At 43.3% G+C, this 18,308-nt stretch overlaps 1 protein-coding gene across 1 annotated transcript in view; it reads right to left on the bottom strand.

Moving 5' to 3' along the window:
* Positions 1–12,962: 12,962 nt before the first annotated feature.
* Positions 12,963–18,308, bottom strand: part of LOC115112210 (polypeptide N-acetylgalactosaminyltransferase 18-like) — an 85,715-nt gene continuing 80,369 nt past the window's right edge. Inside the window, exons 10-11 of the mRNA XM_029639089.2 lie at positions 17,530–17,694; positions 12,963–13,673 (exon numbers count right to left, since the gene is read on the bottom strand). Coding sequence (XP_029494949.1) covers positions 13,527–13,673; positions 17,530–17,694 — 312 coding nt within the window. The 3' untranslated portion in view covers positions 12,963–13,526. The remainder of the gene's footprint in view (positions 13,674–17,529; positions 17,695–18,308) is intronic.

Raw genomic sequence — 18,308 nt, 5'->3', positions numbered from 1 at the left:
ATCACTATCTTAAATCCAATTATAATGAAGAATACACAGACTGTGTAATGGCAAATGTGTAAACATAGTAATCTAGTGGCTAACTCCTGTATCTTGTGGCCATCAGCTGACATTTCAGGGATGCATTAAAATAAAAAATGGAATAAAGCAATTTCTTGGTAGATATGTTGAAATTCATATTCCCAATTCAATGTGGAAAACATTTGAGATTTTACCTAATTCCTTATCTAATGAAGTAAATTACAAATCTGCACACTCTGATTCGGGCACGTTATTCACAGTCAGAGACATCTATAACACTTTTGTCACGTTCTGACCTTTATTTCCTGTGTTTTGTAATTAGTTAGTATGGTCAGGGCGTGAGTTGGGTGGGCAGTCTATGTTTGTTTTTCTATGATTTGAGTATTTCTATGTTTCGGCCTAGTATGGTTCTCAATCAGAGGCAGGTGTCATTAGTTGTCTCTGATTGAGAATCATACTTAGGTAGCCTGGGTTTCACTGTGTGTTTGTGGGTTTATATTCCTGTGTTTGCACCAGATAGGACTGTTTTGAGTTTCACATTTCTTGTTTGTTGTAGTCAGTTGTTCATGTGTATCTTAACGTATTAAAAAAGAACCATGGACACTTACCACGCCGCATATTGGTCCTCTGATCCGTTTCGCCTCTCCTCTTCGGAAGAAGAGGAGGAAATTCATTACAACTTTAAACATGTATCCAGTTTGGTGAAGTACTATGTAAGAGAAACAAGGCTTTAAGACAATTTACCACCCCTCCTTCCTCTGGTTCAATTTGCTTTGCCCAGTTCCTATTGATTTTGTTTCCTCAAGATTGAGACTGATGAGCTCTGAAGTTACATTCAAATGAGATTCCAGAGTGTGGAAAGTTTTGCAGACTCATTCCCTGGGTGGCTTGTCTCTCACTTTCTTCTGAGCTCTGTGCAGTCACTGTATAATTAATTTTGCTCAGTGCGTTAGTCACTAGGAAACAATTTACTGCGGCTTAGGCTTTTTTCAACAACAAATAAGTGACTTTTCTCGTGTCATTAAATATATGGTTTCAGATGTTTTTTTTATTATCCAGGCGTCACTCAAAATACTAATACATTGCAGTAGGGAACTAATGTTTTAAGCAAATGTGAATTGAAAAGGAAGCATATAATGACAAGGCTCATGCTGTTAAACTGAAGAAGAGTAGAGGAGGGATGAATAAAGTGTTAAAATACACTTTAGTCTACCCTAATATAGGATACTCTGTGCACTTAGTGATACTGTGTGTATGTACCTAACTCTACTCAAAAGAAAACCCCAGGTCTCCCGAGTGGCGCAGTGGTTAAGGGTGCTGGACTGCAGCGCCAGCTGTGCCACCAGAGATTCTTGGTTCGCGCCCAGGCTCTGTCGTAACCGGCTGCGACCGGGAGGTCTGTGGGGCGACACACAATTGACCTGGCGTCGTCCGGGTTAGGGAGGGTCTGGCCAGTAGGGAAATCCTTGTCTCATTGTGCACCAGTGACTCCTGTGGCGGGCTGGGCATAGTGTGCCAGGTGCACAGTGTTTCCTCCTCTGACACATTGGTGCGGCTGGCTTCCGGGTTGGATGGCGCTGTGTTAAGAAGCAGTGTGGATTGGTTGGGTTGTGTATCGGAGGACGCATGACTTTCAACCTTTGTCTCTCCTGAGCCCGTACGGGAGTTGTAGCGATGAGACAAGATTGTAGCTACTAAACAATTGGATGAAAAAGGGGTAAAAATATTTTTTTTAATTAAAAGAAAAATACAATTTAAAAAAGAAACCCCTGAGATGTGTCTGTGAGGTACCTTGATTATTACTCAACTCAAAACATTCCAAAAGTCACGCCCATATATCGCATATTAGATTGTTTGACAGAATAAGACATTTTCAGATGTGGTGTCATGCTGTTGGAGTGGTGTGTCACTGAGCTGTCATCCCCCTGGCAGTGGCCTAATTCTCTGGGTGCTCCATTCCTGTAGACAGACAGGCGGTGTAGGAGGCAGACGCAGAGGGACCACCGTGTCTGTCTGCCTCTTCAAACAGCCACTTCACGCACACACGCACGCACGCACGCACGCACGCACGCACGCACGCACGCACGCACGCACGCACGCACACACACACACACACACACACACACACACTTTGTTTGTCAAGGCTGGTGATGCCTGTCACTATATCTATCTCACAATACTAAAAAAAGGCAAGGAAATAATCCTGGCCCATCCAAACGAGCTCTCTCATGAGATGTGGCAAGGGCACAATGTGCAGCTCAATACGTGGCTCAATGATCAATATGTTTGATATACTGCTGGACACACTCAGAAAGTTGATAGTCTGACTTCATCAGGCTGTCACTGTGAGCACCACTCTGAATGACCTCACAGCACTTGGCCTTGCACTTCATCCTTCCCTGGCTGGCACTCCTTGTGTGGTCATTCCACAGTCCTAACTTCAAGGGCTTCCATTACTGTGTCTTAGCGCTGATATGAGCACATCATCCCAAATGAATTACAGTAATGACTTCTTCTTTTCTCCCCTCTCTCTCTCTCTCTCTCTCTCACTCTCACTCTCACTCTCTCTCGCTCTCCCCCGTCTTGTTCTTTCTGTCTCACACATTCTTTGTCTCTCTGGGTAGAGTGCTGGCATGGATCAATATTTTGTACTTGCACATTGGTGTGTGTGTGTGTGTGTGTGTGTGACCTTGCCCACTGTTGTGCAGTATCAAACACCCTCCTCTGCTTACAGTTTTCTCCTGACAGATATCATTAGCATATCAAACTATCTCAGCATCTGTCGCATCCCTTGTTCCGGCCAAGGAAACAACATCACAGCTGCTCAATGTGAATGCCTCTTGTTTCATGCTACTCAGGTCAAATGGTTTCAGTGGGGAAGGAGGAGTGAGAGGCATATTAAATCTATGCCTAGTGTTTGGTTTTGACCTAGAGACTCTAACTCTATTCTTCTACCCAACAAACTCAACACTAATATGATCGGCATGTCTGTAAATGAATGTTTATCCCTTAGAGAGTGCAATTATTGGTTTCTTTAACAGTATCAAACCATAAATCCTTTTCATAATCAATACAAGTGCATTGTTAACCCTGAGTGCACCAGTTGAAGCTCGCATCCGCTACAAGACCATGGTGCTTGCCTACGGAGCTGTGAGGGGAACGGCACCTCAGTACCTCCAGGCTCTGATCAGGCCCTACACCCAAACAAGGGCACTGCGTTCATCCACCTCTGGCCTGCTCGCCTCCCTACCACTGAGGAAGTACAGTTCCCGCTCAGCCCAGTCAAAACTGTTCGCTGCTCTGGCCCCCCAATGGTGGAACAAACTCCCTCACGACGCCAGGACAGCGGAGTCAATCACCACCTTCCGGAGACACCTGAAACCCCACCTCTTTAAGGAATACCTAGGATAGGATAAAGTAATCCTTCTCACCCCCCTTAAAAGATTTAGATGCACTATTGTAAAGTGGCTGCTCCACTGGATGTCATAAGGTGAATGCACCAATTTGTAAGTCGCTCTGGATAAGAGCGTCTGCTAAATGATTTAAATGTAAATGTAAATGTAGTACATTTCCAATATATACTGTAAGTTTAGTTTAGTGGAGGTAATAAAACACAATCTCACACACTGACAATCTCAATAGCTATTATATTCTATAATCTAATTGTATTTATGGGTAACAATGGGCAACAAATAGTTTAAGACCTGAACCCTTTTTTGTCATATCAAAAGCTATCATCTTCTGGCTTGTGGGCAATTTGCTCCCTGGGAAACTGCTAATCTGAAACAATGTGTCAGAGGGCAGGTTTGTCTGCAGGCAACCTAATCAGTTCTGCAGCCAGGTTGCATTAGTGGGATGAGGAGGATAAAACCTGCACCGCAGAGGGTAATACTGCAGCATCTATTAGGCATGGAGCTTGTTATCACACATAGTTCTATCAGCATATTAATACAAAGGTAACGCTCCTTCCTCTATGCCCCAGTTTCCCCTATTGTGTTTTGTATCGCAGCCATCAGACAATCATCGAAAGTAAGGAGAAGGGATGAAAGAGAACCTGGGGTGATCACATGTGAAAATACACATATACAGTATACATTTACTCATACCACACACCTCCTGGCTCCTACTGAGGTATCTGTCTCTGTGGAAATGTTCATATTGTTTGACAAGACAAACCACAATATGAATGTGATTAATGATGTGGTGAGGTTTGGTCCTTGTCTAGTATACACAGTGAGCATGATTACTCAGGTTGCAATATCTGTCCAAGATGAAACCTAAATCAAATCATATCACACATACAGTACAAGGCAGACCATTTATATTGTGGGCCAAGTGTCTAACCTCTGTTTAAATATTTTGGCGCCCGGTCTGGTCAGCCTCAGAAGGCCAGCCTAGTAGGAGGCCTCATTTAGTGTTGCCTTCTGTTTGTATCTATTCACCCCATGTCACTGTTATGTGATCCCTACTTGACACAAGCATGGGGATGTGCTGACAAATGTATTCCTGACATATCCCTGTTCATTTTCCAATTAAAGCAAACCTTAGCTCAGCTGTATGAAAACACTGCCCCAGTGATTGAGCTGACCTGCCCCCCACCACTGGCTAGACCTCCCCTGTACTCTGAATGTATAAACTAATGGATTTCTTCAAGTTGCAGTGTATTGCTTTCAGTTATCATCTATCCATGATAAAGGCCTGTTTTTCATTCCCTCGTTTCATTCCCTCGTAAATTGCAGGTTGACGTCTACTTTCATGAGTCTTGTCCTGGAGGCAGAACTGAGCGATTTCCGCCAGATGGGCCAGCTTCTAAAATGTGCTTTTGTTCCTAATTTAAGGTTAGGGTTAGGCATTAGGGTTAGTAGAGTGGTTAAGGTTAGGGTTAGGTTTAAAATCAGATTTTATGACATTGTGGCTGTAGTGACCACTCTGCAGAACTGCTTCCAAAACAAGACTCATGATGAACGCTAAAAACGCTAACCTGCTCATAAATTAGGTTATGTCAAAGTGTCTCTAACTGTAAGAATTACAGCTCAAGTGAGAAGATGACTGATCATGCAAAGGCAGAGACGTAGATAAAGAAATAAATATTGTCATTGCACAAACTTTTACTTTAGAGGAAGATTAGTAGCCTACATAAAAGGTCAACCTTGCCTATAAAGGAGAAGTTCATCTCTCATATGTAGATGATTTAATTACACAGACCGGTAAAGCGCACGGAAAACAAAGTTGAGCTGAGATGTTGATCAAAAGTATATTAACTAAACTAGGAACGGCAGGGGAACAGAAAGCTTCTGATCGTGCTTCTGTTTTTGCAGACTTCAAGTATGAGGTTCACATTAAAACCCTGACAATTCTAAATAACTCAGACGTTTATAAATCATTGTACAAACTAGGACTCTAAACCCAATATGTATCGCCAGGAAGCACATTATGTGTTTCAATGCCATAAGCAATGTATTTTATGAAGCTGAGTCACAAGGCCATTCAGAAGTATTGATGGGTTTCCTACTGCAATATACAGAGGATTAGGGCTTATTGTATTGTGTGCACCGCCGAGAGAAGTTCACCACCAGGTGGTCATAAAATGGGTCTTTATCCCTGTAAAGTAAACACCATTGAAATATTGAACTGCAACTTGAAAGGTGCTGTTTGCCTAACAGGCAATCTATGATTAATTTGGAATATAAGTCAGCATATTTGATTGCACTTTTTAAGATCAAACATTCAGTACAGCACCGAAATCTCAAGGTATTTTGCATGAAATATTCCTACACACTAATTGCAATTGATATTTGGTTGTGTTGAGAAGTTTTCTGAGCTGTGTGCATGTCTATTTATTTCAATAAAGATCCACTCACTCTTTATATTGCCTCCCAGGATAGTCTCTCCAAGTGATGAGCTCATGCTGAACAGAGAAACGCTGACTCTTCAAAAGGTTCTCTCTCCTCTCAGTATGTAATGAATTCATTTGCAGACTTGCTCCAAATCTGTCTGCTTCATGACGCCAAGATACCAGTGTAATTTTCAGCTTGATTTATTCACGCAGAGCTTAACAGAGGGTGTGGTTATATACAAGAGAAAAGTCATTTCACAACAGTCCACAGGAGGGTTTGGTGCAATTGGAGGGCTGGTATAATAACTATAGAAATGTATACAGTAAGACTTGGCAAAAGAACAAAAGCAAAACGCACTGGTATAAAAAGATTAGACAACCTTTATTTAGAGGATTGGAACTCTTTATTCAAACACCATTCCATTGGGCAATGGCACAATCCGTCACTGCAGGCGCCGTCATACAACCAAATGTTCTTAGGCAGTAATTGAGGTGAACAGACATACTGTATATGCCTTGTGTTAATGTACACTGTCATCCAGCATACTGCTGTAATCCATAAGCATCAAGAAAGTGAGGCCCAGGAAATGAGCCCTATGATTTATCAAGGCTCCTTCTGCCTCTCTGTGAGGATCCAGAAGTTTGACAAATACAGAAAGCCGTACTATTCAGCTTCATTGCTCTATCTGGAGCAGAGAAGCGAACACCGACTGCTTCAACAACATGTATCGATCTACTGACAGACAGTCCACCTGACATTTGCTTTGGAGGAGCTTTGAAGTTGCACTAGTGGATGTCCAATCGAAACGAGCACTGTGAAAACAGTGAGGAAATGGGAAAGGACTAAAATAATACTTTCAGAGTAGTTTATGGATGAGTTGCATGGCTTGAATTCACTTCAGATATGGTTTGAGTTTGGTCTGAGATATACAAGGGGCCTAACCTAAAAAAGGCTGATGGTACTGCATGCTATTGTGGTTGCCTTTTTAATACAAGTGAACCTCTGGAAAGCTATCCATCAGTGCACAGCACACCTCGTGAATGTTCTTTTTTCCTCATGTCCCCTTTGTACCACACACAGACCACAGTATACGCAGATGTGTTTGTCAGTCAGTTCCTGTGCATAGCTCAAGGCATTCAAGGATAGTATTAAAAGGTCAGAGAATAATATTGTATCAGCAGGACATGTAGATTTGTCGTGTTTGTAGGTTCACCTCTGGTGTGACGTCTTGGGATCTGAAAATAAGGTGACTTAAATGAAGCATCCTCAAAGAGACGGTGTGGATAAAATGCACTTTCGATTTGGAAAACAACTAACAGGGACATTTTACTATGCAAGTCAGTTAAGAACAAATTCTTATTTTCAATGACTGCCTGAACACGGGGTTATCTTGCCTTGTTCAGGGGCAGAACGACAGATTTGCACCTTGTCAGCTCGGGGATTCGATCTCGACCTTTCGGTTACTAGTCCAATGCTCTAACCACTAGGCTATGCTGCCACCCCTATGTGTTGGATGTAGGTCCATTTACATTACATTTAAGTCATTTAGCAGACGCTCTTATCCAGAGCGACTTACAAATTGGTGCGTTCACCTTATGACATCCAGTGGAACTGCCACTTTACAATAGTGCATCTAAATCTTTTAAGGGGGGGGTGGGGAAGGATTACTTTATCCTATCCTAGGTATTCCTTAAAGAGGTGGGGTTTCAGGTGTCTCCGGAAGGTGGTGATTGACTCCGCTGTCCTGGCGTCGTGAGGGAGTTTGTTCCACCATTGGGGGCCAGAGCAGCGAACAGTTTTGACTGGGCTGAGCGGGAACTGTACTTCCTCAGTGGTAGGGAGGCGAGCAGGCCAGAGGTGGATGAACGCAGTGCCCTTGTTTGGGTGTAGGGCCTGATCAGAGCCTGGAGGTACTGAGGTGCCGTTCCCCTCACAGCTCCGTAGGCAAGCACCATTGTCTTGTAGCGGATGCGAGCTTCAACTGGAAGCCAGGGGAGAGAGCGGAGGAGCGGAGTGACGTGAGAGAACTTGGGAAGGTTGAACACCAGACGGGCTGCGGCGTTCTGGATGAGCTGTAGGGGTTTAATGGCACAGGCAGGGAACCCAGCCAACAGCGAGTTGCAGTAATCCAGACGGGAGATGACAAGTGGGGAGGGGAGGACCGAGCCGGCCTGGAGGATAGGGGACATAGAGAGTCAAAGGATGCAGAAAGGGAGGAGAGGAGGGTTGAGGAGGCAGAATCAGGAGATAGGTTGGAGAAGGTTTGAGCAGAGGGAAGAGATGATAGGATGGAAGAGGAGAGAGTAGCGGGGGAGAGAGAGCGAAGGTTGGGACGGCGCGATACCATCCGAGTAGGGGCAGTGTGGGAAGTGTTGGATGAGAGCGAGAGGGAAAAGGATACAAGGTAGTGGTCGGAGACTTGGAGGGGAGTTGCAATGAGGTTAGTGGAAGAACAGCATCTAGTAAAGATGAGGTCGAGCGTATTGCCTGCCTTGTGAGTAGGGGGAAGGTGAGAGGGTGAGGTCAAAAGAGGAGAGGAGTGGAAAGAAGGAGGCAGAGAGGAATGAGTCAAAGGTAGACGTGGGGAGGTTAAAGTCGCCCAGAACTGTGAGAGGTGAGCCGTCCTCAGGAAAGGAGCTTATCAAGGCATCAAGCTCATTGATGAACTCTCCGAGGGAACCTGGAGGGCGATAAATGATAAGGATGTTAAGCTTGAAAGGGCTGGTAACTGTGACAGCATGGAATTCAAAGGAGGCGATAGACAGATGGGTAAGGGGAGAAAGAGAGAATGACCACTTGGGAGAGATGAGGATCCCGGTGCCACCACCCCGCTGACCAGAAGCTCTCGGGGTGTGCGAGAACACGTGGGCGGACGAAGAGAGAGCAGTAGGAGTAGCAGTGTTATCTGTGGTGATCCATGTTTCCGTCAGTGCCAAGAAGTCGAGGGACTGGAGGGAGGCATAGGCTGAGATGAACTCTGCCTTGTTGGCCGCAGATCGGCAGTTCCAGAGGCTACCGGAGACCTGGAACTCCACGTGGGTCGTGCGCGCTGGGACCACCAGATTAGGGTGGCCGCGGCCACGCGGTGTGGAGCGTTTGTATGGTCTGTGCAGAGAGGAGAGAACAGGGATAGACAGACACATAGTTGACAGGCTACAGAAGAGGCTACGCTAATGCAAAGGAGATTGGAATGACAAGTGGACTACACGTCTCGAATGTTCAGAAAGTTAAGCTTACGTAGCAAGAATCTTATTGACTAAAATGATTAAAATGATACAGTACTGCTGAAGTAGGCTAGCTGGCAGTGGCTGCGTTGTTGACTTTGTAGGCTAGCTGGCAGTGGCTGCGTTGTTGACACTACACTAATCAAGTCGTTCCGTTGGGTGTGATAGTTTCGACAGTGCTGCAGTGTAACGCTATCACTAAACCAGTGTAATGCTATGACTATAAATGGGTCTCTTTTACAGCTCAGCAGGCTTGAAATATATATGCAATATAGAGATGACAAATGACTTTACTTTGAGCAAGATTTAATTGAATTTTCAATTGAAAGTTGGCTCCCCATCGCCAGCCCCAGTTCCAATATGTCTCTCGTATCCCCTGGGCCCTCCTGCGGTGGCTCTTCTGCTTCACTTAGCCACCTGTATCTTACCTGCAGGATCCACAACTGATAAACTCTCTCCTCCAGCGAGTCCTGTGGGACATTTATTCATTCTCAATTCAGACAAGGCGCCGACTCCTTCCATTTGCTACCCAAACCTTTTTCTGATTCCCCCGATCACAGTGGGCTTGTTTTGTGCCAAGAATATATCTCTTCTCACTCTTTTTTATTGCGTCTGTGTCAGAGGCAGCCGTAACTGCAAGTGTGCATGATTATCGCGGTGCGCTCTCTCATTGCCTTTCTCCCAAGAGGCAGAAACCTGAATTATAAATGTGGGTAAGGGTAATAGGACCGTCTCACACACACAGACCAAAGACACCACTGCTTTACTGGGTTAGGAATTCTAGATTTCTCAGAAAAAAAACAAAAAACAAGAAGCGATGCCATTCATAGAATCAAACCCGAATTTCAGATATTGGAAAAAAATGTCAGTTGTCAAAGCAAGATGGTCATTACTCAGTGACATATCCAGGAATGAAATCAGTATCTTTATGTAAAGTTTGTACAATGTCTGTAAAAAAAATATACACTGCTCAAAAAAATAAAGGGAACACTTAAACAACACAATGTAACTCCAAGTCAATCACACTTCTGTGAAATCAAACTGTCCACTTAGGAAGCAACACTTATTGACAATAAATTTCACATGCTGTTGTGCAAATGGAATAGACAACAGGTGGAAATTATAGGCAATTAGCAAGACACCCCCAATAAAGGAGTGCTTCTGCAGGTGATAACCACAGACCACTTCTCAGTTCCTATGCTTCCTGGCTGATGTTTTGGTCACTTTTGAATGCTGGCGGTGCTTTCACTCTAGTGGTAGCATGTGACGGAGTCTACAACCCACACAAATGGCTCAGGTAGTGCAGCTCATCCAGGATGGCTCATCAATACGAGCTGTGGCAAGAAGGTTTGCTGTGTCTGTCAGCGTAGTGTCCAGAGCATGGAGGCGCTATCAGGAGACAGGCCAGTACATCAGGAGACATGGAGGAGGCCGTAGGAGGGCAACAACCCAGCAGCAGGACCGCTACCTCCACATTTGTGCAAGGAGGAGCAGGAGGAGCACTGCCAGAGCCCTGCAAAATTACCTCCAGCAGGCCACAAATGTGCATGTGTCTGCTCAAACGGTCAGAAACAGACTCCATGAGGGTGGTATGAGGGCCCGACGTCCACAGGTGGGGGTTGTGCTTACAGCCCAACACCGTGCAGGACGTTTGGCATTTGCCAGAGAACACAAAGATTGACAAATTCGCCACTGGCGCCCTGTGCTCTTCACAGATAAAAGCAGGTTCACACTGAGCACATGTGACATGGAGACGCCGTGGAGAACGTTCTGCTGCCTGCAACATCCTCCAGCATGACCGGTTTGGCAGTGGGTCAGTAATGGTGTGGGGTGGAATTTCTTTGGGAGGCCGCATAGCCCTCCATGTGCTTGCCAGAGGTAGCCTGACTGCCATTAGTTACCGAGATGAGATCCTCAGACCCCTCGTGAGACCATATGCTGGTACGGTTGGACCTGGGTTCCTCCTAATGCAAGACAATGCTAGACCTCATGTGGCTGGAGTGTGTCAGCAGTTCCTGCAAGGGGAAGGCATTGATGCTATGGACTGGCCCGCCCGTTCCCCAGACCTGAATCCAATTGAGCACATCTGGGACATCATGTCTCGCTCCATCCACCAAAGCCACGTTGCACCACAGACTGTCCAGGAGTTGGCGGATGCTTTAGTCCAGGTCTGGGAGGAGATCCCTCAGGAGACCATTCGCCACCTCATCAGGAGCATGCCCAGGCGTTGTAGGGAGGTCATACAGGCATGTGGAGGCCACACACACTACTGAGCCTCATTTTGACTTGTTTTAAGGACATTACATCAAAGTTGGATCAGCCTGTAGTGTGGTTTTCCACTTTAATTTTGAGTGACTCCAAATCCATACCTCCATGGGTTGATAAAGTTGATTTCCATTGATCATTTTTGTGTGATTTTGTTGTCAGCACATTCAACTAGGTAAAGAAAAAAGTATTTAATAAGAATATCTCATTCATTCAGATCTCGGATGTGTTATTTTAGTGTTCCCTTTATTTTTTTGAGCAGTGTATATAAAATGTAATACCATTTCTCATATGATGCACATGCTTTTTTAGGTATCTTAGAATCACTGTTACTGGGATTGATTGAACAAGTCCATGTTGTCATCATGTAATAAGTCACACTTACATTTCTCACGGTATGTGAATCCTAATGCTTTTACTGTCAGTCTAAAGAGGACATTTCAAAGCAGGTGCTCTCATCATTATGCCCATCTGAAAGGTTTTAAAGATTCACGGTTAACATTATGCAAAAAGGCCACCTACTCTATGCGTTAACAAGAAGAGCTCCAGTGTCATAAATAACTCAATGTCACACAGATTCAAAGATTTGAATATCTCACTGAACGTGAGATTTGTTTGAAGAGTTCACTGTATGTGGTTCTGCATTATTTTATGAATTTAGAGCAATACAACTACCGTGGCAAAATTTGAGTTGATGAATATGGTTTTCCACATGAGGTTTGTGCATATCAGTTCGCAACCTTTGGAAAATCAATTCCATTTTGAATTTGAGAACGCAAAAAAAATATTTTCCTGATTTAAATCTGTTGGCGAAGGAAGCTCTGATGAAAGTGGGTTTACATGTATATTTAATGGCACGCCTCCCCTGGCCCGGCATGAATGTGGATGTTAATGAGGACTGGCATGTTGAAAACGGAATGTGCCACTCCTCTCCTCCCCGGGTACACACAACAGTCAGAATAGAAAGGCTTCGACAGAAACAAGCCCTGATTCTAGACTGCTGTCTGCTTCTACTGATATCACTGTGAGAAACTGAAAAGATGTAATTTCTCAAATTTTCTCCCTGTGTATAGTATGCATGTGTGTATGCGTGAGTGTGTTCGCAAAATGTTTTTGATACATTATTGCACAAAACCATAAAAGAGTATACAGATGTAGGATATTATTTTGAAAATAATCCTGCAGCAACAGGAAATGTGAATTATTATGTGGATCATTTTTCATTAGGGCAAATCAAGTCTGACATTTTAAAGTGGAAATGTGACACTGCAGAAGACTTTTTAAACCTTGAATACACTACAAGTTCCTGCTGCTCAACAACAAAAGAGTGATCACATAAAGATCCTACATCTGTATGTGATCATTAATATAATTTGTGCAATCCACATCCATTAAAAAAGTGAACATAATGATTCACTTCTGTATGTTGAGAGAGCTATAACCTTAAAGGCATGAGCGTAAGGGGAAAGACACACATTCATTTTGATTACATGACATTTGCCTTGTGTCACATGGGACAGACGCACATACGGAACAGCTGGTGGCAGTTTACATGGAAAGGGCACACTCAACATTGTACCATTGGGAGAAAAAAAAACACTGCAACACATTCATATAGCATCAGTACTTTTACTGGCATATATTATAAATATTTTGAATATTTACACTTAGAAAATAGTATATTATTTCCATATATATATATATATATTCCAACATGTTGGCAATTCCCCAAAACTGTACAGCTTAATCGCATAATAAACTTATCCTACAAACCTGAGACACTAGAAGAAAAGAAAACAGCAGAGAACTTTTCGTAATGCTTGCTACACGGTAGCAGTTATTTACCAAGTACAACAATGAACATATAGAACCCAGTACAACCTTCAAGTCAACAGAAAACAGACTACACTCTTAACAAAATATGTTTCATAACATTGTAGTATCTCATAATGCACAATATCAACCATCTATGGCTGATCCATAGGAGAAAGAAAATGTTTAACATTTATCATGTGATGTCAACTGGTGAACAAAAGACATCAATGGTCCTCCAATGCCTGTCATTAACCATACACCATTCTCCTTTATCCACAACAGAAAGTCCATAGGAGCAACAGAATAAGCACCCCACCCAGTCCAGTGAGCTACAGTATATCCAGTGTTCTCTCAGAGGAGCCCATCATAGGGCACTGCCAGGCAGTGTGTTTGTGATGGACCATTTCTGTCCAGTGCATTTTTGAAGGGCCAGCTGGTACCCGGACTCGTTGTCATTGCTGGCCACCAGCTCAAGGCATCGCTTCGATTTCCTGTTCTGAATGGAACCTCCCTGAAAGGAAAAACAGGTAGATCAAATTACAGTGGGATGCGACAGCATCATTGGTGTGCATGTCGTTGATTGCTGTGTCACCTTAACCCCACAGTGCTATGAATTAATGGATGGGGTTGATGTGTATAGCTTAACAAGCACCCGCAGCTCTGTTTTGTATGGATTCCCCTTTGGCGCCAGCACTGGGGCCTTCCCAGATAGCATCAGCATGCTCATGAAGCAAGAACAACACTATCTGCCATTATACTCAGTAGCACTCAGTAGGAATGCCAAGATTATGTGATAACAGAAGACAGCATTAGATGAGAAGAAAACATTTTCACACGTCACCTGAGGAAAAAAAAAACCTTACACTTTACACCTTCACTCAATCTTTGTCACCTAAGGAATCGTGTGCTTCGAAGTGTCTCTCCATCTCATCTCTCTTTGCCATCTGTTAGAGCGGAAAGTCTCTCACATGTATTGGAGGCCTTAAAGCTTTGGGTTGGACTCAACTGTTGGGACCAGTGCGATGGGAGTAAATGCACAGATCAGATAAATTCCCTATCTATGTGTGGCTTCAGGGCCTGGGATCAGAAAATCTCCTGTCACCTCTCAGTCAGGAAGAAGGATGACTCAAACTGGAAAGGCAACCGTTTTAAAATGGGCTTTCATTTTGGTTCAAGATTAGATGCTCTAATAAGAAAGAGGCATGTTAAGGTTCAGAAATTCAGACCAATACACATCCTTAAGATTTGCACTTACCAATTAATAATTACGAGGACATTTTATGAGGGATTAATATTTATACGCAGAGTCAACAACCACCTCTAAGCGATCTCATTGTCAACTTGTCATTAATGTTTTGTTGCACATACAGCATACTGAGGATTTGGTCAGGTTAATTTGAAAGTGAATTAATCAAAATGACAGTCTAGTTGATGTCACTGATTCAGGATATGATAGGTTTTCATTAGAATAGAATACTGTCTGTTTAGTTAAGAGTGCTTGTCAGGTCTTGCATGCCTAAAAGCTATGGAATGAAACAATTATCTGCTTGAGTGCATTCTGTCAAATACATGGGGGACGGATACAGTTTACATATTCACTAATAGTCTTTCATCAGTAATCAACATCTCCACATGTAGTACTGGTTATCAGATGTACAGTAGCATGAAATATAACATGGTGGATTCCATATGTTCAACCAAATGAAAAAAACATTAGCCATTAGATACACCTCATTGGCCACATGGTGCATATAGCCTGGAATGAGTCCAAGGAAAACAACATTACCTGCAAATAAGATATGACAAAGAAAACTAATTGAGCTACACAATGCAGTAGAACCAAAAAGACCCATATGAAAAAAGTTGTGCATGTACATTTTTCTTATCATTGCTGCTGTATTTATTTCAGCTCATCAATTGTTAAGACTGTGTTTAGACATCTGAAGTTCTTTCAAAATATAAAACAATAATAAATTCATTTTTCATTCTGTCATTATCATACTTTGCCAGAGGCACTTCCTGAAATATTTACGAGGTGTCTACCAAACTGCTAAAACACGCATTTATTTACAGAAAATATTCATCATTTCATCCTGATTCTACTCATATTTGCAAGATTACCATCTTGCAGCAGGAGGCCTGCCAAGTTACCCCAGGGCTTCGGCATAATGTTCTTGACCTGATGTTTCGGCTATACATGGCTAAATAGCAAATATTTTCTGAGGCAGTTGAATTCCAGTGAGTCACTGAACACTTCAGAACAATTTCACACGACAACAAATATCAGCATTACTCAGCCTTTCTCTATCTGGGAAGTCAACATCAAAATATTTTAAACACCAATAACCATTATAACCTTCAGGGTGCTTAAAAAGCCTGCGTTCTCTCCAAGAGAGGCTGCATTACAATACGAGGCCTGAGGTTGAATTCTGTACTGGCAGAGGACCTGTCCTGTTTGCTCCCTGTGCTTGATCCCGTGGGCTGCTGCAAAACCAACATATTGATTTGCTATAGAGAGTGAGCCAGCGAGTCAGAATGATAATGGTCCTGGGTTCACAAGCAGGGGTGAAAGGTTAACCAACTCTCCTGTGTTCTTTCATCTAATTGATTATTCTTGAGTAAACAGTTTGGGAGTCTGTGTGTGCATGCGTTTGTGTGTTGCATAAGGAGGACGTATTTACAGTGGGTAGGCCAACATGAGAGGCAGAATATACACCATGTAGTAGAAAAGCACAAAGGATAGTAGAAAACAGAAGCACTTGTCATCGAGTCAGTGAAAGCACTGAGGATGAACAGAAAGCTAATTAGATGTGTTTAATCGGCGTGTTAAGATTGTCTCCCAAGCAGGGCTCTTTACACCTAAACCCTCTGTCTCCATAATACAGCCCACGCTGCAGCCACCTTAACTGCTGACAAAATCTTTACAAATACAAAAACACCCACTTCTTTTCTTCTGCTTCCCAAGATACATCACAATTATTTCACTTGTTGAATTTCCACTATAAGGCTCTAAAGCAAAGAAAAGTCACACAATTGTCAGGCACATTCAACCACAGAGAGAGGCATTGATTGCTGCTCTTCTCCTCCTCTCCATCTCGTAGAATTTAAGTGTGGTAACGCTTAAGCTAGAATGGGAACATTCCTCCTCGCTACAGCACCGTACAACCCTATGCTTGAGTTGTATCGATGCATCCTACTTCCTTTTGAGGTAAAACACATTTCACACTATGTCTAGCAGAAATGTGATCAATAATGCATGGTGTCTGACTCCATTCCTTCTTGAATTATACAATGCTAAACCAAGAAACCACCTACAGAGGAGTCATGGAGATATGTGACACGTGAGACGAAGCATTTAAATCATTTTACATCGCAGAGCTACCTATTCTTCAGTGAAACCAGGTCGGTACATTCTAACTAAGAATTTGACACAGTTCCATCAACAATGATCTCTCCAACATAATCAAAGAAAAATTGCATTAAGATGTAAAACTGTGCTTAGCAGCATTTCAATGAAAACCTTTGAACACACAATAGGATTTCCTTCTCAGTGAGTTCACAACATATCACACTGTCAAAACTATAGACGCAAATAGGTTGAATCCAATATTGACAATACCTTGACTTTTAGGCATTTTAGTGCTAGAGATTCAACCAATCCAGGCATTTGACATACAGTACATACTACTGTATAGTATGTTTTCAATGTCTCACTCCTTATAATTTTGGGGGGGATAAGGTACAGAACCTACAAGTTTGTAACTTGCGCGGCCATCCACCCAAAATAAATAAGTGATATCCACCAATGGAGAAATAAAAACATCTTTATCTGTAAACACAATTCCCAGAAGTTGAATTCAAGGTTAGCACCCTACTATTGAGTGGATATTTTGAGTGCATACATTATGACGACACTGAACATGATCAGAACGGTTTTAATTGCACCTTCAAAACTTCAGTACTCTTCAGGCCATGTTGATGTGGCCCTCATTACAGGCCACTGTGCTCAGTGAGCCAGTCCAATAATGAAGACAGAGAGAGTCATTATGATGTATTTACTGTTCACGTCTAAATGGTTTGGAGGAATGTGGAGAGGTCTATGGACCGTAAAACTCTTATTCCTGTGACCAATCCAACCACACAGACCAACCCAACCACACTGAGCACAGAGCCATGGACTTCTGTGAATATTACACCCTAAAATGTACCCAAGATATCTACCTCCACTTCTGCCACATTTACTAATGATCCAACTCCCTTGCAACAAAGTATTCATTTAGATCATTGACCTGCCATTTTTGATCACTTGCTGGTCTATAATCAGTGAGCAGTCTGAGTGTGTTGGTCAGGTCTGTATGGTTTCTTACCTGAGTAAATAACCAGTGGAGCTTCATGCGCTTGGCTGTGGCGTAGCTACACTCGATGAGGCGCGGTCGGCTGTTCACATCCACCAGGCACTTGTTGTCATCGTCGTCGATGGTGGGACTGAGCACCCCTACATGTAACTGCTGAGTGCTGGTGTAGTACACATTCTGGAATGACAGAAGAGGCAGCACATACATAAGCTACTGAGAGCTGGAAGGCATTCAAGCATTTCACAAAATGTTGATTTGTTTTAGGCTTTTCACTCGGACTTACATCACCCATATGGCATGTCTATTCATGCAGCTAACCTCGCTGGACTGGAGCACAGGGCAGGAAAACGCACAGTGTGGGAAATGGCTTATTGTTTATGGAGAGGAGCGCTCTCCATCAACAGTTCAAATCGACCAGCTAGTCCAAACACTTCTAATTACACTCTCTGATGCGGTCTTCCAGACCGTATTTTCCAAGGGCACTTGAGTGCCCATATTTAGCCAACAGGCCATAAAACACCAGTGGCAGGAAAAAGCATCTGTTTGAACTGAGCGGAGCAGCAGAGTTAGTTGTGTGTGCTACAGATGGCAGCTACATCTGTGCTCTGACTCCATCGCAGTGCATATGAGGGATGAGGAGGCTTGTCTGCACATGTGGGGTAGCTAGACATGTTGGGTAGCTAGAACCCTGGGAGAGGCGGGGGAATGTAACAGCTGGAGGGGAGGGAGGACATCACAGCTGGATAGGGGTGGGGATGAAGGTGGTAGGTAGCACAGGGTTACATTAGGAG

This window comes from Oncorhynchus nerka, linkage group LG27, assembly GCF_034236695.1.
Source record: "Oncorhynchus nerka isolate Pitt River linkage group LG27, Oner_Uvic_2.0, whole genome shotgun sequence".
Classification (NCBI taxonomy): Eukaryota; Metazoa; Chordata; class Actinopteri; order Salmoniformes; family Salmonidae; genus Oncorhynchus; species Oncorhynchus nerka.
The sequence above is the reverse complement of the archived record's forward strand: the minus strand, read 5'-3'. Positions and strand labels throughout refer to the sequence as shown.